At 51.6% G+C, this 21800-nt stretch overlaps 1 protein-coding gene across 2 annotated transcripts in view; it reads left to right on the top strand.

The window, feature by feature from the left end:
- Positions 1–21800, top strand: part of SLC4A8 (solute carrier family 4 member 8) — a 544868-nt gene that overhangs the window by 13843 nt on the left and 509225 nt on the right. The window contains exon 1 of one of the 2 annotated variants that reach the window (XM_085654496.1): positions 4636–4847. The exons of the other annotated variant lie outside the window; for it this stretch is intronic. Coding sequence (XP_085510622.1) covers positions 4734–4847 — 114 coding nt within the window. The 5' untranslated portion in view covers positions 4636–4733. Of the gene's footprint in view, positions 1–4635; positions 4848–21800 lie in introns of those variants that run through there. 2 annotated transcript variants of the gene reach the window in all.

Genomic DNA, 21800 nt, shown 5'->3' on the forward strand with positions numbered 1-21800 from the left:
ATATATTGTTATTTTGTGCGCTATGCCACCCCAGTCATATGCAAATCAGTCTTGACCCTGCTCCTCATGGGAACAGTCCAGCCTGAACTGCCAGGTCAGGTCTTCCCTAGACCGGAAACAAGCATCCTGGGACCGGTTTCGTGTTATCACCCCTCATCAGCCAGGATAGCTTGAAACCAGTGGCTGGACTGTTACAATGAGGAGCAGGGTCAAGACTGATTTGGATATGGCTGGGTCCAAACTGGGGTGGCATGGTGAGCAAATCATCCGTCCATCATCTTGAGTTTACTATGTTCGCCCTAAGTGGCCAAAGGTATGCCCAGACGTGGGTCCCTTGCTTGGTGTGTCACTGGATTCAGCTAGCCTGGCTGAGTGGTGATACCCCGAAACCGGTCCTAGGATTCTTGCTGGGACCTGTTACAGGGAGGACCTGGCCTGGCAGTTTGGGCTGGACTGTTCCCATGAGGAGCAGGGTCAAGACTGATTTGCATATGGCTGGGTCCAAACTGGGGTGATGTGGAGAGCAAAAGAACAACTGATTAAGCCCAGATCTCTTGATTGGGGGTGAGTGGTTGCAATGTTTCAGCACTCCATCCATCATCTTGTTGTGTTTGCTTTATCTCTCTGGAAGCTGTTAGTGTGCAGTCATCTGAATGTACAACTACTGAGTTTACGTCTCTGCTTTTTGTGTGCACACTCATTTTTTCCAGGTCCTATCCTCCCAATTGAGATTAATCATGTTTTAAATCCTAGAAGCATTTTTTCTACAAATACTTTAAGCTGTTTTTCGTCAAAACCTCAGTGCTATGCACACTGCAGCACAAAAACCTTTCGTTTAAGCACCAAGCATGCTAAATAATTAGTTAGAGCACATGCTGTATAGAGGATATATTCTGATGAATGTATGAATGGGGGCTTCTACAGCGTGAATCTGGCTACAAAGTACCAGTATGCTGTTAAGATGGAAATATTTTTAGGGAAGAGAAAGGAAAAAAAACTTGAAGGGATGCCACATTTTTTTGCCTAAATAGTAGTTTCATTCAGACATAAAAAAAAAGACGCCCCCTGAGCGACCGCGCAGCGGACGCGCGCAGCGGACGTGCGCAGCGGGAGCGCCGATTGAGCGCCGAAGGTGCGCCAAAGGTAAGCCCATCTGCGCCCGTCCACGCCTGGACCGCGCCCAGCGCCAGACCCCCTGGTCCGCGTCGCCGCCGGCGCACCCGACTCACCTACGACGCCACAACCCTCCTCGCACTCAACGCCGGACAAAACAATGCCTGCCACCACGCCACCCCGAGACGCACCCACGGACCCTTCTCCTGCCTTGCCTGCCGATTCTCCTGCCTCCGAGCCTGCACCGCACCAGCCAAACCGAGCCCCAGCAACAACCATCTGAAGTGCATCCTGCTCAACACCCGCTCCATCCACCGACACGCCGTCGAACTCTGGAACCTCCTCGACTCGACATCACCAGACATCGCCTTCCTGACGGAAACCTGGACGAACGCCTCCTCAGCGCCCGACATCGCCATAGCCATCCTGGACGGATACAAGATCACCAGGAGGGACCGCGTCAACCAGACGGGTGGAGGCATCGCCATCGCCCACAAGAACACCATCCGCATCACGACCAACTCAGATGACACCCTCACCTCCGCCGAACACCTCCACTTCCAGATACACTCCGACCCCAAGACCATGCTCAGAGGCACCCTCGTCTACAGACCACCGGGACCACGCACACAATTCAGCGAAGTCATCACAGATTTCGTCAGCCCACACGCCATCAACTCCACCGATTACATCCTCCTAGGGGATCTCAACTTCCACCTGGAGAACAACAAAGACCGCAACACCGTCGCCCTGCTGGACAACCTTGCCAACCTCGGACTCAAGCAACTGGTAACCACCCCCACCTACTACGCCGGCCACACGCTTGACCCAGTCTTCTCATCCAGCAAGCACGTCGCCTTCAGCCACGCCACCAAACTCCAGTGGACCGACCACAGCTGCGTCCACTTCAGCTTCAGAAAAACGACAACCCACCACCACCTGCAACAAGCCCCTCGAAGGAACTGGAACAAGATCACAAACGACCAACTCACCACCTTCCTCAGCCAGAAACCCCCCACCAGCTCAATGGACCCCAACGAAGCCGCCAACAACCTCACTCAGTGGATCACCAACTGCGCTGACGCCCTTGCACCACTGAAGAACCCCCCCAGCAGACGCGGCAGCAAGAAAACCCCCTGGTTCACCGACGAACTCATCACCTCCAAGAAGAACTGCCGCTCCCTGGAGAATACCTGGCGCACCAAACAGACCACAGACAACATGACTGCCCTCAAGCATGCCACCCGCAAACACCACCAACTGATCCGCGCCACGAAGAAGACAGCCTTCAAGGACAACAACACCCACATCAGCAAAGAACACTTCACCATCGTCAAAGAGCTCTCCAACCCCGACGCCGGAAACAACGACATCACTCCCTCGCAAGACCTCTGCGACTCTCTCGCCGCCTTCTTCCACGACAAGATCGCCAACATACACAACAGCTTCGGCCCTCCTACCACGACCCCCACCACCGAACCGACGCCCCCCACCGCCACCCTCCGCACCTGGACCCCGGTCAGCACCGAAGACACAACACGCACGATGAACAACATCCACTCCGGATCCCCCACGGACCCCTGTCCACACCACATCTTCAACTCGGCCGACTACATCATCGCACGCCACCTCCGCGACATCATCAACACCTCCTTCAACACCGCCACCTTCCCGGATTGCTGGAAACATGCCGAGATCAGCGCCCTGCTGAAGAAACCTACAGCTGACCCCACCGACCTCAAGAACTTCCGCCCCATCTCGCTCCTCCCGTTTCCTGCCAAAGTCATCGAGAAGACCGTCAACAGACAGCTAGCCGCCTTCCTTGAGACCAATAGCTCCCTCGACCACTCGCAGTCCGGCTTCCGAGCCAACCACAGCATGGAGACCGCCCTCATCGCAGCCACAGACGAGATCAGATCCCTACTGGACAACGGGGAAACAGCGGCCCTCATCCTCCTGGACCTCTCCGCAGCATTCGACACTGTCTGCCACCGCACCCTGGTACAACGCCTGAACAATGCCGGAATCCAGGAGAAGGCCCTTGAGTGGATCACCTCATTCCTCGCCGGAAGAAGCCAGAGAGTTTGCCTCCCCCCATTCCGGTCAGCGGCCACTGAAGTCATCTGCGGCGTTCCACAGGGGTCATCGCTCAGCCCCACCCTCTTCAACGTCTACATGAGCCCCCTCGCAGCCATCGCACGCCAACACGACCTCAAGATCATCACCTACGCCGACGACACCCAGCTCATCCTCTCCCTCACCAACGACCCAGACACCGCCAGAGCCAGCCTACACGAAGGGATGAAAGATGTCACCGAATGGATGAAGAACAGCCGCCTGAAACTGAACTCAGACAAGACGGAGGTTCTCATCCTGGGGTCATCACCCTCCGCCTGGGACGACTCCTGGTGGCCCCCTGCCCTGGGCGCCACCCCCAAGTCAACGGACCACGCACGCAACCTGGGCTTCATCCTGGACTCCTCCCTCTCAATGTCCAGACAAGTCAACGCCATCTCGTCTTCGTGCTTCAACACCCTGCGCATGCTTCGAAAGATCTTCCGATGGATCCCCACCGAGACCAGGAAGACGGTCACCCAAGCCCTCGTCACCAGCCGGCTGGACTACGGGAACGCCCTCTACGCCGGCACCACCACCAAACTCCAGAAGAAACCCCAACGGATCCAGAACGCCTCAGCTCGACTCGTCCTGGACATCCCCCGTCACAGCCACATCTCCGGACATCTGAGAGACCTTCACTGGCTCCCTGTCAACAAAAGGATCATGTTCAGACTCCTCACCCACGCACACAAGGCCCTCCACGACCTGGGCCCCAAGCTCCTCAACAACCGCCTGACCTTCCATCAGCCCACCCGCCAGCTCCGCTCCGCCAGCCTCGCCCTCGCCGCCGTCCCACGCATCCACAGTGCCACCACCGGAGGAAGATCCTTCTCCTACCTGGCAGCCAAGACATGGAACTCCCTCCCCATCCACCTCCGGACAACCCAGGACCATCTCGCCTTCAGGAAGCAACTCAAGACCTGGCTGTTCGAGCAGTAACTTCACCCCCCCCCTCCCCCCCCCCCAGCGCCTTGAGACCCTCCGGGTGAGTAGCGCGCTATACAAATGCAATTGATTGATTGATTGATTGATTGATTGTGTGTTTTAAAAATATACCATTCGACCTCTTAAAGTTAGAACAGGTATCAAGGCACATTGAAATGCTAGGCCTATTTGACTGTCCTATGGATTGGACAGCACTGCTGATCTTTTTTAGAAGCCACAGCGATGGCTTGTAATTGGGTATTCAAAGCAGGACAGTAAGCATTTTGCTGTAATGTCAATGTGAAATAATGCAAACCCCTTTAAGTGAAGATCTCTTGAATGAGCTCTTAGAACAGGGTGAAGGTGTCTTCTAATAGACTCTGTATTTGTAGCCGACTCACATCATTTGTCAGGCAGGGTTTGTTTCGGGCTCCCTTGCGCAGAGCCGGTTGAGCTTGTTTCTCAGGCTGGTCCCGGCTGCCAACAGTGCTCAGTGCAGTGTCGGAGATGGAGGCTGCGCGCGGCCGGGACTGCAGCAGCGGATAGCCGGCTCCAAGGGTGCTGGCAGAGCACCCAACATGTCTTCTGCCTCCTTGAAGACCCTCAGCACCTTAAGGTGCAGTAGCAGCTCCACCCTGGCCATGCAGAACCGGGCAGGGAGCCTGGAGTCTGAGAGCGTCCTCAGCTACCAGGTATGTGCATCCTGGAGCGGCGCGGCGCGCGGCGGCGCAGTCTGACTGCAGGTGCAGAATATTCATCAGGATGGGCATATGCGCACATAGGTGCCGCGTGCCCCCGGCGCGAGGCTCTCATAAGTCAAGAGGCACAGAAAGGAACAGATGTGATGCAGATTACCATCCTTAGTGTATTAAATCGATAGGTTCGAACACCACCGATACCTGCATATGGGATATATATATATATATATATATATATTTTCCCTAAATCAGTGGAGCCAAATGTACAGGTGCCCGTGTGCATGCAATGAATAGAGTATTTAAACATCGAGCTACATGTGTGTATCTATAGGTGGAAAATGTTGCCAGTATGTTGAAATGAAAATGCTAGATGGAGAATTCCATCAATACGAGCCTGTCCTGAGGACATACATGTATAAATCAATGTGTAGGGTATGACGGGGAAGTGAATGCCTACTGTCAGTAGGTGCTGAATAGATCACGCGTGTGCCATTAGGCAGGTGATTCCATCGCTACGTAGAGACTATGTTCAACACACAGAGTACCATCAGTATCGTATATGGAGGAAGCCAATGCCATCAAAGTATATATTAATGTGTAAGTGCGGAGTACCATAAGTATCTATATGCCATTATATACATACATGTGTACTTCGCCAATTATATAGGTCTTTATCAGTGTGCACATACAAATATATAGGTACAGAATGGCATGAATACGTCAGTACAGAATGAAACTTGTATGTGTACTAGTACAGACAGGATGCCACCGATATATGCACTCAGTATATACTTGTAGCAGAGGTATTATGTTATTATTATATAGTATTACATGCATAATAACTTAGGCACATAATGGTGTCGATATATTGATACAGTATACGGTCAAATCACGCAATAAGTACAAATGTGCATGTGTGTATGTAATGTCATCAATATGTGCACATGGATATGTTAATATACAGGTGAAAAATACTATCAACCTGCAATTCATAGAATACCTATAGGTACATATTATTATTTAGTATTTGTCTCACTTTCTTATCCATTGTAAGGCCCAGAGTGTTTTATATCATATCCACATGCCTAAATACATGTCATAAATAAACATATATATATATATATGGATTATACTGTATATTGCATATACAAAACCCTTTACACAAGAAAATAAAGTAACAGCATGCTACACACCTTGAACATTTACAGGAACATACTAATACATGGGTACATAATATTTACCACATATAGGCACATAGTATTGGCTGAATTTATGAAAGCAAGTGTAAATGAATATGTGAAATGCATATTTATTATTCTGACCAAGAATGCGTTTTAACTTGGCTATATTCGAGTGTGTATGTGTGTATATATGTGTGTGTGTGTGTGTGTATATATATATATATATTTTTTTTTTTGTCAAAGTTGTAGGCATAATATTATGTTTGTATTCCCCATGGAAAGTGCCATCGAGCTGCAGCTCTCCTGCTTGCCCTGCGGTATGTGATATACTTGAAGGATACATGATGGACAGCCATGAGTCCAACAGTGATGTCAAGAGGTTCAGTGACATAAGAGACCATGAGGCCGAGTGATTTATAAATGTCACCAGATCCCCAAAATGGCTTTGTTAAACCACGATACGTGTCCCGAGTTGCATCTTTCATATCAAATGCGTATTTTGGAGCTTTAGCATGAAAATAGATGTTTCAAAACAAGAAAGTATCCATTTAACAGAGCAGATGAAATGATGTACTCCGCTGTTTAGCTGCTGTTGGGAAACACTTGTCAAGTGTTGCATTGCTTGCTCAGAAGGCAGGTTTCAGTGAAGCTGAGTTCTGCTGTTTTGAGAAGCACATTTGTTTGTTTACGTAAGTGGTTTTCACCTCCTTTCTGCAAGGCTTATCTAATAATGGGCACTGATCAGACGCTCTCATTTCCTGGAGAGAATGTTGGTTAAACGAAAGGCAGCAACGAAGCTGACCAACTTGTTAGTATACATTATCATATAGATAATTAGATGATGAGAAATAACTCAAAGCCTTTTTGATGAAATTGGCATTTGATGGGACGGGTTGAGCTTCTGCTAACTGTTAAAAAATATTTAATAGGAGTGACATCGCCATGAAAAAAACACACGCACGTAACCTTTTTGATTGTGATTAATATATATTCGCGATACGTATTTCTTGCATTCCCCCTTTTTCGTGCTCCTTTTATCCCCCCTCCAACCTCTCTCCTTTTATTTCTGTCATCTTTCAACCTCTCTCAACCTCACCATCTTCCTTCCCCCACCTGCTCGTTTTTTCTCCCCGTATATCTGTGTATAGAGGCGCCCTCTTAATATCCACCCGTCTCTCTGCCCCCCCCCCCTCTTTCTCATTATTTCCCTCTCGCTCTTTCTTGCTCACTCACCAGTCCCCCTCTTGCTCCTGTGCAGCTCGCTGCTGTCTGTGCTCGTCCCTGCGCTTGGATGCGCCGCTGCACGTTATGCGGCTGCCAGGCATCACTCGCCGCTTTAAATGATAATTGTACTATGTGTTTGTGCATATTTTTTTTTTAAGTTGTGTCCAGAATTGTGTGTGTATATGCGCCTTAGGTTCGCGAACCCTGCAGTGATTACCAAGGGCAAGGAAGCAGTGACCTTCAGGAATGTACAGTCTAGAGGTGTTCCTATCTCGGTTAGATGCTGGTGTTTGCTTGGCATGTTTGCCATCTGCCCCACGGAGTGTCTTCCTTTCATTTTTCCCCTTTGTACTATGGAAAGTATTTAGCTCTGTTCGGGGTTCGAAGAAGAGCGCGGGGACCCGAAGAATTCCGGAAGTTTATCTCCAATTCACGCCTCGGTTCACAATCTGAAAGACGTAACACCGTCGCCCCTTGTGCTGCAACTCACCATCTCAATACTCTTCCAAATTCCCTGCCTTCCACTTACCCCTTTTCCTTTCTTAATTTTACCCTGTTTCTTGCCGCCTGTGTGCCACAGGTCCAGGACTTCTGTCTGCTCTGCTTCCCTGTTTCTCCTCTGATTCCCTGTTTCTCCTCTGATTCCCTGTGTCTCCTCTGATTCCCTGTGTCTCCTCTGATTCCCTGTGTCTCCTCTGATTCCCTGTGTCTCCTCTGATTCCACGTGTCTCCTCTGATTCCACGTGTCTCCTCTGATTCCACGTGTCTCCTCTGATTCCACGTGTCTCCTCTGCATCCCTGTCTCTCCTCTGCATCCCTGTCCCTCCTCTGCTTTCCTGTCTCTCCTCTGCTTTCCTGTATCTCCTCTGCTTTCCTGTCTCTCCTCTGCTTTCCTGTCTCTCCTCTGCTTTCCTGTTTATCCTCGGCTTTCCTGTTTATCCTCGGCTTTCATGTCTCCTCTGCTTCCCTGTCATCTCTGCTTCCCTGTCTCTCATCTGCTTCACTGTCTCTCATCTGCTTCACTGTCTCTCATCTGCTTCACTGTCTCTCATCTGCTTCACTGTCTCTCATCTGCTTCACTGTCTCTCATCTGCTTCCCTGTCTCTCCTCTGCTTCCCTGTCTCTTCTGCTTCCCTGTCTCTTCTGCTTCTCTGTCTCTTCTGCTTCTCTGTCTCCTCTGCTTCTGTCTCTTCTCTGCTTTCTACCCTGTCTCTTCTCTGTCTCCTCTGCTTCTCTGCTTCCCTGTCTCTCTTCTGCTTCCCTGTCTCTTCTGCTTCCCTGTCTCTTCTGCTTCCCTGTCTCTTCTGCTTTAATGTCTCCTCTGCTTCCTTTTCTCCTCTGCTTCACTGTCTCCTCTGCTTTACTGTCTCTCCTCTGCTTTACTGTCTCTCCTCTGCTTCACCGTCCCTCCTCTACTTCCCTGTCTCTCCTCTGCTTCACTGTCTCTCCTCTGCGTCCCTCCTCTGCTTCTCTGTCTTGCCTCTGCTTCCCAGTCTCTCCTCTGCTTCCCTGTCTCTCCTCTGCTTCCCAGTCTCTCCTCTGCTTCTCTGTCTCTTCTGCTTCTTCTCTGCTTCCCTGTCTCTTCTCTGCTTTCGTCTCTTCTCTGCTTCCCTGTCTCTTCTCTGCCTAGCTTCTTGTTTTCACCCCGAGCACCTTGCTATCGCACGCCCCTGCCTCCTATCTGCCCCTAGTCACGGCCTTTAGCCCCAGCTCCCCCCTGCCTGCCCCAGCTCCCTCCTGTCTGCCCCAGCTCCCCGCTGCCTGCCCCAGCCCCCTCCTGCGTGCCCCAGCACCCTCCTGCGTGCCCCAGCCCCTCCTGTCCCCCAGTCCCCCCCCCCGCCTGCCCCAGCTCCTTGCTTCCTCTGTACCTCTGCTGCGTGCTTCTGTTCCCTCCCTCCTCTTTGCTCAGCCTCCCTTGCTTTCTGGCCGGTTGTCCTGCATCCCCACCCCCTCCATCTGCCCCATTCCCCCCCCCCCCTCCATCGAGTCCATTCAGCCACTGCCTCCTATGTGCCCCAGTCCACAACCTTCTATTTATCCAAACTTCCTATTTTACGCCCAGACGCCTCACTTCTAAATACCCAGCTGCATCAATCCTAACTGCCTCGGCTCCTTTCTTCCTAACTGCCCAGTTCATTTCTTTCTATCTGCCCAGTTCCTTTCTTTCTATCTGCCCCAGCTCCTTGAGTTCTCTGTGTCCAGCCAGCTTCACGATTCTTGTCTTTCCTACCTCCCTTCTCTCTGCCCGGCTCCGTGGTTCCTCCCTACCCGAGCTGCCCGCCTCGTGCCTCCTATTTGCACATTCACCCCTCACTGTTTGCTCGGGCTCCCTGCACCCCTTCTCTTGTCTGCCCCAGCTTCCTGCCTCATCTCTCGGCGGCCTGCCTCCTCTCTGCCAAAGCTTCATGCTTCCTGTCTGGCCTACTTCACACTTTCCCATCAGCTCTGTTTCCCTGCTTCCAGTCTGTCTCCCAAGACCCGAATCTTCTATCAACCCCTGTTCCCTGCCTCATATCTACCCCAACCCCCCACATCCTGCCTGTCCCGACACTCTCCTGCCTCTCCTAGGTCCTGACTTCTGGGTCCCCAGCTCCCTTATGTGACCCCGTTAACCAGTCTGCTTCACTTCCGTGCTATCTCCCCCGTCTCCCTCTCTGCCCAGTTCCCAATTTGCCCCTTCCCCATTCTATTTGCCGCAACTGCCTCCCTCCTATCTTCCATCTGCTCCAGCCCCTTGCTTCCTTTCTACCTCGTTTCCCTTGTTCCTACCTGCGGCTACTTCCGGTTTCAGACCAGGCACAGGTGTGTGCTTCCTGTTGACCTCCGCTCCCTACTTTACTATTTGTATTTGGTTCATATTTGTAGCGCACGCGACCGCTGTGCTTTCTTGGCACTGACAAGATTATCCTTAGCGTGAGAATGTAAGGCTGCCCGGGGTGGGGGTTGCGCAGCGGCCCGCCCCCTTGAGGGCGGCCGCCTTAGTGCCACAGGAAGGCACAGGGGTGGGAGGTCGTGTCCCTGGGCTTGACCTAGGGAGACCCCAGTCAGGTAGCTGCTTCCGGCGGGGAGGAGCCAAAGGGGGGGTACATATTCGGTCCCCGCCCCCTCCTCGCCCTCTTGTCCGCTCGTTTGCCTTGGCCCTGGATGCCGTTTGGTGGTGCTGGCCTGCCTGGACACGCGTGGCGTGCGCCATGGGTCCGTACGCGCACCCCCTGCCTATGCGTGACTGGTCATATCTACCACTACCCTGGCCACCGTGCAGCACGCCATCTGGTCGGTGAGGAGCTGCTACACACGGTGAGTTTTTTGTGCCCCCCCCCCCTAACAAATAACCCCGGTACCGTCCGGCCATTGCAGGGCTGGTGCTGGATGGGGGGGGGGATGCAGCTCCTCCAGTACAGGGCGCTCGTGCAGTGCAGGGGTGATGCACCTGGGGGGCAGGAACTCAGCATCCGGGTCCTTTCACGATCATGTTCGGGAGTGGCGAGAGCGCGGGAATGCTGGTGCGCCAAGTGGCTCCCGGTAGAGTGGCATCGAGCTGGGGACGACTGGGCATTCCCTGGCAAGGAGGGGAGGGGGTAAGGCTCAGTGTATGTCCCCCCCCCCCCCGTCGTGCCAAATCATCGGTGCAGAGGCTCAGTCAAATTTTATGGACTCCTTGTTTAATGAAGGAGCACAGACACGGGCATAGCGGAGAGCTAGAGGTGGGCTTGCCAGCCGTTTTGTTGAGCGTAAAACGCATCGGATCTATGCCGGCCTCCTCCATGCTCACTGGCCACGCTCAACCCTCGCTAGCCTCAGTGGTTCCCAACTCGCCGTGAGTTCGCCTCAGGGTCACCACTTCCTGTTGCCTACGTCCTGAAGCACCTCGAACACCGCCTCATCTCCCGGTTGCCTGTTACCCCCATCTTGCTGTCCTGTTGGGTACCGACTTTTGCGGCCGGCCCTGCTGCCTGGGGGGGGCGCCGTGTGTGCGAGCTGCGAGCGGACCCTCCCTGTTTCCCCCGCCGGGCTCTGGCTGGGGCAGCCGCCTGGCGGCGCGCGCTTGTGGGAGGAGGATTTGGTCCCTGGCGGGGTCGCGTCCACATGGGATTCTTTAGGAGGCCCTTGCAGTGGTTATGGCGTCTGGTTGGCAGGCCCTTCCAGACTTCCTTGTGAGCTCCGAAAGTGGCCGCTGCGAACCGGTAGATATCCACAGGTTCGTGGCTGCGCTGACTATATAAGGCTGTTTGCTCGTGCGGACGCACAGCATGTGACACATCATTTTGACTGATGCTTCAGGTCCCCGTGCATAAATGTGTAATGCAATTACGGTGTTATGCAGAGCGCTCCAATACCTCTGGTATCATGAAATCCTCAGGCTGTGAAAATGTGTTAAGTATTCGAGCGCCCGACCATGGCCAACGCGCGCTGGCCTGCCTCTCCACAGGCTGTTGCGTGGGGGAAGATAGGTTGTGGGGGCGATATTCCGGCAGTGAGCGGCTGGGGCCTCCCGTGTAGGCAGCTTATCAGTGAGCCTCACACGTCATCCAGGGGACTCCTGGGTCGAGCTTTGTGAAATATCCAGGCGGGGTAGTGCTGGCCTTTCAGCTAGAGCGCGCATCTCCGGGCTGGGGGTCCGTATTCGTGTCCCGTTGCGGGAAGCGCTCATTCTGTAAACCAGAGCAAATCTCTTTTCCCTATGCTAGATGACTCGTAGTGCCCCAAGCGCGCTCGCCGGCTGGCACCGGGCACGCTTAGCTGCGGTCGGGGCTGGGCGCGCCCAGGGTATGCGCCGCCGGACATGCTGCCCATCTGGGAGCGTACGGTCGTGCATGCGGTGCCCTCCCGGACCCCCGCTTCGTCCTCGGGGCGGGGGCCCGCAACCCCCCCCTCCGGCAGCCGGGCTATCAGGCAACCTTATGCAGGGCTGTAGCTCAGTGGCAGAGCTCGTGCTGTGCGTGCATGTGAACCATGGGTTCACCTCCCACCTCTGCCCTTCCGGGCTCTGTAACTTTATCGCCCCTCACCTGTATGCGTAGCGTATTGAGGCCTCTTAAGCGCTACATTTATCGGGTTGTTCCGCGCCATATAATTATTCGTATCGGACATCGTGCTTCTCTATCGTTTACCCTCGGCCGGGATGTGCATTGCTTATTGGGGCCCGGCCTGCGCTCCAACTTCTTCGGGTCCCGTGCGCGACAGCTTGTTGGCCCGTGTAGTGCTTAAACCGGGGTTCGAGCCTCTCGTTCGAGCGTTCCTTACCTCTGGGTCGCGCTCGCGCCCACATCATATGCATCTAGTTGAGCGGCATATTGAAGTTGCCGTGGCATCCTGTGCTTGTATGTACTAAAACAAGTGCCCTGCCAGGCGCGCCATTCCCTCGGGTCGCCACCGCGTCATGATGGCGTGGCGCGGGGGCGAGGGCAGTGGGCGTGGCTAGAGCAGCACAGAGTGTCTGTGCGAGTCTCGGAGGGGCCTTTGGCAGGGTAGCCTTGCATACGCAGTTGGGGGACAGGAGGCGGGTTGTCCCGTGTAATCTACAAATAAGCAAGGCACCTATGCAATGACTTGCAACTGCAGTCATGTATTTATTCATCTTCTGAAGAAGCGCTTTGATGAGTGGGTAGCACGCATCTCCACACGCTTCAGGGGGCGCAGGTGTAGGGTAGCTTTCTGACAGGGTGTTGAGGTGAGGGAGACTGCATTACTGGGGCACAACATTCAATATCGCCGTGACTGAATATGTCATATGGTCCGAGTCCCTCTGCTGTCAGTTATTTTCAGCTAGGAATACATTTGCAGATGCTCATGTGAAATGAGGCTGTACGCACTTTGGGTAACACAATCTTGCAGTGGCAAGCATTGTTCATCAAACCCCTCTGGGTGGGGTGTTGGCGCGTCACTGTAAATTACAGTATGATTACTGCTTGAAAAGTGCCGCTAGGGGTAATACCAGGCTTGTAGCGAGTGGCTGGTGAATTTGTTGTTAGGCCCCCCTGTTATGTTTTCGTAAGCAGGGAGGTTAGCATCTGTTTTTAAAACGTATTGTAAGTTTTCAGGCACAGCACTGGCTCAGGTGCAGTGCTTTTAGGTTCCTCCGGTCTCTTTGTAGTTTTATTGGTGTTCTGACAGCCCTCCCGGTAACTCCTTGGTAGCTGTATTGTTGTGGCCGCACATCTGGTTTGGGCCGGGTCCCATTAGAGAGAGAGAGACACAGGAGTCCACTATACTAAGAGCATCAATAAGTAAGTGAGTTTGGGGTCGCAAAGTGAGTCACTTGGGTCCCCCCCCCCCCCGGCTTGCTCCTGTGGGAGCCCGCTCGTTTTCGGCCCTGGGCTGCGCCAGCCCTGGTTCCAGTCTCGGCGGGGGCAAACAAACCAGTGAATCGGGGCAAAATCCTTCGACCTCCCCTTGTCCAATAAATAAAACGTGTGTAATGTAAATGGTCCTCATGTAAGTGCTCCATGTTGGGGCCACTGGGTGGCATTGGCTCGCAGGAATGTTCTCCCTGGACCTGTGATTTATTTGTATTATGGATTACTTCCAGAGTCGATTGTATGCATGTACTAGTGGCTGATGCATATTTTCAAATTTCACTTTTCACTCCAGCAATTGATACTACCATGCCAGGTGTAGCTATCCACCCTGTAGGGCATACTGGGAGTGTAAACGTCACTATGTTTAGCTAGTAGAGTGCTTTAATCATGAAATAAGTATGCATCGCGGACCCTGGCTCACACGGATGTGGGCTAAGATCACACACACCACTGGTGCCGAGGCCTGCTCTGCTGCCTGGCATTGGGGGCCCGGGTACTTCTGAAATGGCCAGCCCTTCAGATGCTGAAAGGATGTCCGTTGTTAGTTACTCGATGGTTAACCGATTGGTTACTTCCGGGGCCATCCGCGGGTGTTGAGCGTTAGGCTCTTGTTGTCCTTCCAGCGGGTCGTTTTGATGCGGGTTCATGTTTTTTTTTTGGGCACAGCCACGTGGTGGGTCCTTCTGTGTCTGACTGGGGTTAGCCTCCCTTATCTCCCGGCTTGTCACACACGGTTGTATGACGGGGGGGGGGCAACCAGCCCTGTGCTGATTGAGTTGTTACCACGGTTATTAGTACTAAACACATTAGGTTCTCGTGGGACTGATATTTGCACCCAAACAATAGGTACTCCAGGACGCATGTCCTCCATTCGCACATCTCCACACAGATCAGCCCCTCCCCCCCCCCCCCCCTTCAATTCTGGGAGCTTAGGGGGACATTTTCTTGTGGGGGTTGGCAGGCTTGGCCAAGAGGTTGGTGGAGCTCCCACTTCATTCGGTAGGAGGATTTCATAGAGTCTTGGGGCAGGTCACAGGCCGCTTCCTCCCGCTGTGATCGTTCTGCTAGGTGTGGTCGGGTCAAGTGTCGGAGGAGAGCAATCATCGCATGGTATATCTGGGCATGAAGGATCGACAGGCAAGATGGTAGCGTAGGCAGATAGTGTTACTCATCGGATGTTGGTCTCAATGGCATGCCGCCAGGCAAGGGGACCATGTACCTAGGTCATGGACACCAGGCAGTGACAGGTGAACTGGGACCATCTGACTAGAATATACAGGAGTGGTTCCCACCACGGTCGGTCAGGTGGGTAGCTGCCATCTTGATTCTCACTGGATACCCTTACTCCATCACGCCTATTGTAAGCTGAGGATGCCTGTTGACGCTGTTAGACCTGCTATTCCAGTTACAGTTGCAGCTTCATTAAAGGTGTGATTAAAATGGTATCTAAAAGGAATGTCGTGCCATGCGGCTGATCACATACCACAGTCAGTCTGCCCTTTCAAACAGCAAACTTTTCGCACCAAGGGCCCTCCTGCTCCTGGTGCCTTGCGGTAGGGGTGCGATCCTCTAGGGGTTTTGTTTCTCAAACTGATGCAAGTGCTGAGAATTTTTCGCCGTCGTCTTGTTTGGATTACGCTCGCCTAAAGTGTCACTCATAGGTGCATTCTCACGAATTACACTGACTTAGGGAATGGTCACACATAGCAGTCTCAACTTTGGCTGCTTTGTTCAATGTGTTTTTGAACCCAGATCCTCTGTGTAGGTCTGGCTGATGCGGCTATTGCATAGCACCCAATCTTTGCCCACTGGTCATACAGCAGTATAATTGTTCTATCTGCAGCAGTCTGTGGGGAATGTCTGAAGTTTGCAGAAATGGTGAGGGAGGTCAGGTTCGGGAACCGGTCCCCGGGACATGGTGTGGGCCACTAATCACGTTGATGGTTTCTTATTTAAGGGCACATTACAGCCTTGGGTACAGTAGCCACACGTACCTCTGCTTTACTGCTATATTTAATAACGCACAGACGGTAGGTGCATTATGTGGTGTGCAGTTGATAGGCGGGATGCATTAGTGTTAGAGCAAATGTTTGTTCTCACGTCCCCTTCCCTTCCACAGAGGTCCCAATTCTGTCGTAATGCTTTGCTCCAAGCTGAGTTCACCAATTTCAGAATTCATCAGGTCAGACTTCCACAGTTGACAAAGAGTAACTGAGCAGAACCTCAACCACTCTGCGCTGCAGGTCACGGTTCGTTGCTAAAGATAGATGATAGCTCTAGCTCACTGAAGGTACTACATACTGGTCCAGTGGCTACCGGGCTGACCACTGCCCATGATGTTTGTATTAATTGGGGGTTTCTGAAGACCTCGAATAGTCGCACTTACACACAGGTACTTGGCAGCGTTGGCACTGGGAATAGGTGAAGGAAGCTGGAGTGGTTCTTGACGGGGGCCCTGGCCTGACAGTTATTTTAAAATTATGCACTGCCTAACGTAAGTGTGGTGTGATACAGTGGAATTTATTTCCGTTGTCGTGTGCTGCACAGTTTGACCAATATTAGGCCATAGATGAGCATGTCCATTGTACAACAGTCCCACAGTGTCGAGGTCAGCACAGGATATGTCACGTGTTTGAGCAGCCACGACATGAGCCATGCTTCGCAGACGCCTCACACAAGCACACAATTTGATTAATTTCATTATAGGACCACGCAATGCAAATACAGTTAGGGGCTCAGACTGAGGGAGAGTTCTTTCCCATGATGGGGTTGACTTCTGGAGCCAGCGAGACAATTTGAACTATACCGGCAGTCAGCATCACAGGTCCCGCCGCCCTAACTTGTTTCAGTAATGTGCATGGGTAGGTTGGACATGCGCCGTATCATTGACGGATTTCGCTCCCACTGTAGTGTCATTTATAGTCTTGGAATGTCACCCACAGGGGCGCGGTCATTATGAAAATGTCATACATAGCAATATGAAACCTTGGCAGCTAGGGATGTAGGCGGCGGGCCCTCGTTTGGCTTGCTACGTCGCTTTAATTGTGGCCTAGTTACCTTATGGAAATAAAAGTATCGACTGACAATGGTTCGGCTTGGTAATCTGGGGTTTTCGGTGAATCCTCGGTGTCCTGTCCGGCGCATGGGTGGCGGACGCCGCGTGAAGTCTTTTTCGTATTTTGCTTTGAGCGAAGATTTCGCTGCTTGGCCAACAAGGCTTTTGGCCTCCAGGAGGTATGCAGGTGGCCCCTTATCAATGTCTTATTGAGGCATGTTCTACTGTTGACAGATGGTAAAATGGTTGTCAGTTTTGGCCTGGGGTCGGCAAGTAGGGTTTCATCTTTCACCTACCACATGTGCATTATTGGCCTACAAGCCAAGAAATACTTCACAGGGATCTGCTCACACCAACGTGGGCCAAGATCACACAATGCACAGGATGAGCGATTGGTGTCTGACAGATAGGCGAATCATGAGAAAGATCCCTGAGGTAGCGCATACATATCTCAGACTAGATCAGTGACATTATTCTGTCGGGTTGCGTTTGGTTGCTTGGACAGGTACGCTCTGGTTCCCCCCTGGGTCACGCTGTCCTGTCTGCTCCCTGGTATGCGAGCAGAAGTTTGGGAGGGCTAGGCTTCACTTAAGGTGGTGACTGTCGGAAGGTGATGGTTGTACTCCGACTAGTGCTAGCTTCAGCCATGTGAGGTAAGAGGAGGTAGAGCGGGCTTGTCAACTCTTAACTACACTCGCATGGGCACTTCCTGGCTGGAGTAGCTTGGAATAGGTCTTGTTCTTCAGCCAGGCAAATGTATCATTGGACCGCCGCCTATCTTTAGGCAGGTCTATTCAGTCATAAACCCATGGGGAGTTTAGAATGGATGGGGGCACATGTCGTGTTGGGGCATGATGGCCTCTGGTAGGGTATTGGTTAAGACTTGTTTTGGCTGGACCTGGGAGAAGCCCGGCAATAAGTGGTTTCTGGCTTCATCAGGCATGGTCTTATACACGCCGAGTCCACAGGGTGTTTGGAGGGAGATGGGGTGCACCTCTCTAGTGTAGGCATGGATCCTTTCCTGTGGACCGAGGGGAAGCTTTGGCTGCAGCAGGTTGTAAGGAAATAGGCTACCTTGGTGGGGGGGCCCTGGTAGTGACGGTGGCCACTCCCAAGGCTGTGGAGGAGTTACAGGGCGATCCAGGGTCTGCACATACCAAGGGGTATAGCATGCAGCAGCACCGTGTGGTGCTAAGCCAGGATACCCAGGGATCTTTTAGCGTGTCCACTGGAAGACCTACGGCGCCCCGCTAACCGACAGGCGGTTGTGGGTCTGAGCAACCGGGGGCTGCCATGTATGCTCCGCCCACCCATCACGGGGGGGCGTGGTGAAGCATGTGGACTGGAGGTCCACGGATGGGAGGGGGGGACCCTCCCAACATTTGGTGGTCACCAATTGGCGTTGCCATGGTGACTCTAGGCTTATCAGACGGGCAGGCGGCATGGGGCTGGCCTGCCCTGGGATCGCCCGTAAGATAACCCACCGTGTTTGCATATTTATTATGCTAATAAACCTGCAGCAATATTTCTCCACTTACATTCAGTGTCATGTGTTTTATTATGATTATGTACTGATGTGTGCTATGATAACGGTTGCCGATATTGGCACTATGTAAGGCTGCCCGGGGTGGGGGTTGCGCAGCGGCCCGCCCCCTTGAGGGCGGCCGCCTTAGTGCCACAGGAAGGCACAGGGGTGGGAGGTCGTGTCCCTGGGCTTGACCTAGGGAGACCCCAGTCAGGTAGCTGCTTCCGGCGGGGAGGAGCCAAAGGGGGGGTACATATTCGGTCCCCGCCCCCTCCTCGCCCTCTTGTCCGCTCGTTTGCCTTGCCCGCCCATCCGCTTACCCGGCATCAGGAGGGACAAGAAGGGGGGGGAAGGTTTTTCTAACAACTTTCACTTTTGTGTTGCAGGAGGAGTTACAGGGCGATCCAGGGTCTGCACATACCAAGGGGTATAGCATGCAGCAGCACCGTGTGGTGCTAAGCCAGGATACCCAGGGATCTTTTAGCGTGTCCACTGGAAGACCTACGGCGCCCCGCTAACCGACAGGCGGTTGTGGGTCTGAGCAACCGGGGGCTGCCATGTATGCTCCGCCCACCCATCACGGGGGGGCGTGGTGAAGCATGTGGACTGGAGGTCCACGGATGGGAGGGGGGGACCCTCCCAACATTTGGTGGTCACCAATTGGCGTTGCCATGGTGACTCTAGGCTTATCAGACGGGCAGGCGGCATGGGGCTGGCCTGCCCTGGGATCGCCCGTAAGATAACCCACCGTGTTTGCATATTTATTATGCTAATAAACCTGCAGCAATATTTCTCCACTTACATTCAGTGTCATGTGTTTTATTATGATTATGTACTGATGTGTGCTATGATAACGGTTGCCGATATTGGCACTAAGTAAGGAGACCATGACACCAGGGCACTAGACAGGCCACAGGCCGTAGCCAACAGTTAAAGCGATAGGTTTTGAGCGCCTTTGTTAAGTGTAATGAGGAAAGAAGCGCGTGCAGTGATAGTGGAGGGAATCCCAGACCCGGCTGCTGCAGAAGAAAATGCTTCATCACCGTGAGTGAGCGCGCGAGCTCCTGGAAGGAGAAGAAGACATGTTCTTTCGAGTGCAAATAAATGTCTTACTGGTTTAAAACAAACACTTCGATTTGCAAGCAATTCTGGCTTCTTTGTGTAAGTGCACTTATGCTCTATGGTCATGACTTTGAAAATAATTATTTTATGAACTTGAAGCCAATGTAAATCCTTCAGACCAGGGGATACCGAGTCACATTTCCTTAGGCCAAAAGACTAGTTTGGCAGCAGGTGCATCGCTCCCATAGTCAACGTGGGACTATCAGCGCTGTGACGACTGGGATTTTTAGAGTTGGCAAGAAATGGCATTAATCTGTTTATATTAGAATTTCATTTCATTTGGGATAAGCAGGTCTATGCTATTTGAGATACATGGGATCAGGAGTAAGATCTGAGGCAATAGAGCTGCCAAGGTTCTGTTCTTTAGTTGGGGGGGGGGCGAAGTAACAATCATAGAAAGGTCATGCTCAGACCAGTAATGATAGTTGGTGAAGTTAAAAGTATTTGTGTTTTTCTCGGGTTTTAAATTTAGGTGTTTTTGCAATCTCCCAGAGGGTAGCATTGAGACTATCTGACAACAGGACCCTGGGTTACGGCATGAGAGGGACAGTCTAAAAATGAGCTGTGTATCGTCCGCATACACACAAAATCTTGTACCCACCGGAGGTTGTTTAACTAGGGTCTCATATAGATATTAGAGTAATGGTGATGGAACGGATTCCCCGAGTACCCAGGAACTCACAGTTGTTAGTTTTAAATTATGAGCAAAATGGTGGAACAGGAATATTTTGGTGACGATTAGTCAATAAATTGGTAATCCACATCACTACAACACTATTCAAACCAATTCATTTAAGCATTGAAATAAGCACCTCATGGCCAACAGTGTCACAGGCTGCTGAGAGATCCAGGAGTAATAGGGTTCCCGGACTCTCTGCATCCATCGAGTGCAAATATCATTCCGGACCAATAGAACAACAAGTACACTTCTTTTACCTTGGCGGAACCTCACCTGATGCGAATCAAGAATATTTTGAGACTCTAGAAAGTTCGATAACTGGAAAAAAATCAGCTTCTTCCGCACTTGGACATATAAGGAAAGAGTTATATGGGATGGGACGGAAATTGCTGAAGCCAGTTGGGTCCAAGGAAAGTTTTAAAGTAGTGGTTTACTCCCCAAATTCTTCCAAGCTTGTGGAACATTACCTGTATTCAAAACTAAAAAAGTGTGACAGTACTCCTCATAATGGCACAATCATTTGCTGCTTATACTTTGCTGGGCAAATGTCAGAAGGGGAGCCAGTAGGACGACCGCTTGACAAAACCTAAATCAAATGTGATTCGCAAAATAGGTTGAAAATCATTGAATGAAAGATTTACAGTCTAAAGACCGTCAGATACATCTGCCCTGCTCCCAGCTTTCTATCTTCTGTCATTCCCTGCATCCCATCTGCTTCAATTCCCGACCTATATACAGTAGCTCCATACTTCATATCATTCCACAGCTCACTGTTTTCTATCTGACCCGTGCCTCCCCACTTTCTGCAAGCCGCAGCTCTCCACTCTTTCTGCTGTAGCTTCCTGTGTGTTACAATTGCCTGCTTCTTGGCTGTATGATGGAACCAGGCATGCCTAAACCATGCGTGGCTTAACAACGCAGTCACTACTGTAACTGTGTATTTACCACACGTTCCCTTAGCACGCAAGTTGTTACAACGCCTTGCTTAAGGGAAACGCTGGACTTTGGAATAGTATAAATTACTTTTTCAACTCCAGTCAGTGTATCAGTAAGGGAGGTGTTGAACTTAAACTCCAACACCAGTCCAACACTGTTTTCATAAAACAAGTTGTTGTAATGACTTGCGTGCTATAGGAACACATGGTAATGTTGCAGTTGTGGTAGTGACTGCGTTGTAAAGGCACTGCATGGTTTTTACTGTGTGGTAAAGAATTTCCCCTGCTTCTTATTTGCTGCAACTCTATGCTTTCTGGCCCAACTCACTGCCTTGTGTCTGCAGCGGTGTGGAATTTTATAAAATGCCTGTTTGCCTATGAGATGGGATGCTTCAGAAATCTACTTGTCCTGTAAAAAAAATCCACTTATCTTTTTTGGTGCTATGCAGTGAGATGACAAAAAATGGCAGTGTTCTCCCTATATCAGAGTCCCGAAAATAGCCTCTCTTATTAGGTCAGGGCTCATATTATATCAGAGTATGGATTCTAGCAAGGCTTTGATTTTTGCACCCTTCCACAAAAACATACACAGGTCCAGGGCATAGACAGGGAGTGGTAGTTCCAGGTCTGGAATAATCTGTAAGCCTGTGCATCCCCACAAGCCTGGATATTTAAGGGTACCAAGTCTCCAACCTCTTCCCATGCTGGACAAGGTTGGAAATTTACTCCTCACAATGGCAGGAAATGAAGTTGTTATGAGTAGAAAAGTGGGTACTGTAAACAGTGCTTACTCTATGGAGATAGTCTACAGACAGAGAAACTCTCATGAGAAATACACCATAGAGTATTAAAAAGTATCTACTAAGAACAGTGTACATTCTATGCAACACTTGTAAAAAAAGACACTATTTTCTTAAAATAACCACA

This window comes from Triturus cristatus, chromosome 4_1 (genome assembly GCF_964204655.1).
Source record: "Triturus cristatus chromosome 4_1, aTriCri1.1, whole genome shotgun sequence".
Classification (NCBI taxonomy): domain Eukaryota; kingdom Metazoa; phylum Chordata; class Amphibia; order Caudata; family Salamandridae; genus Triturus; species Triturus cristatus.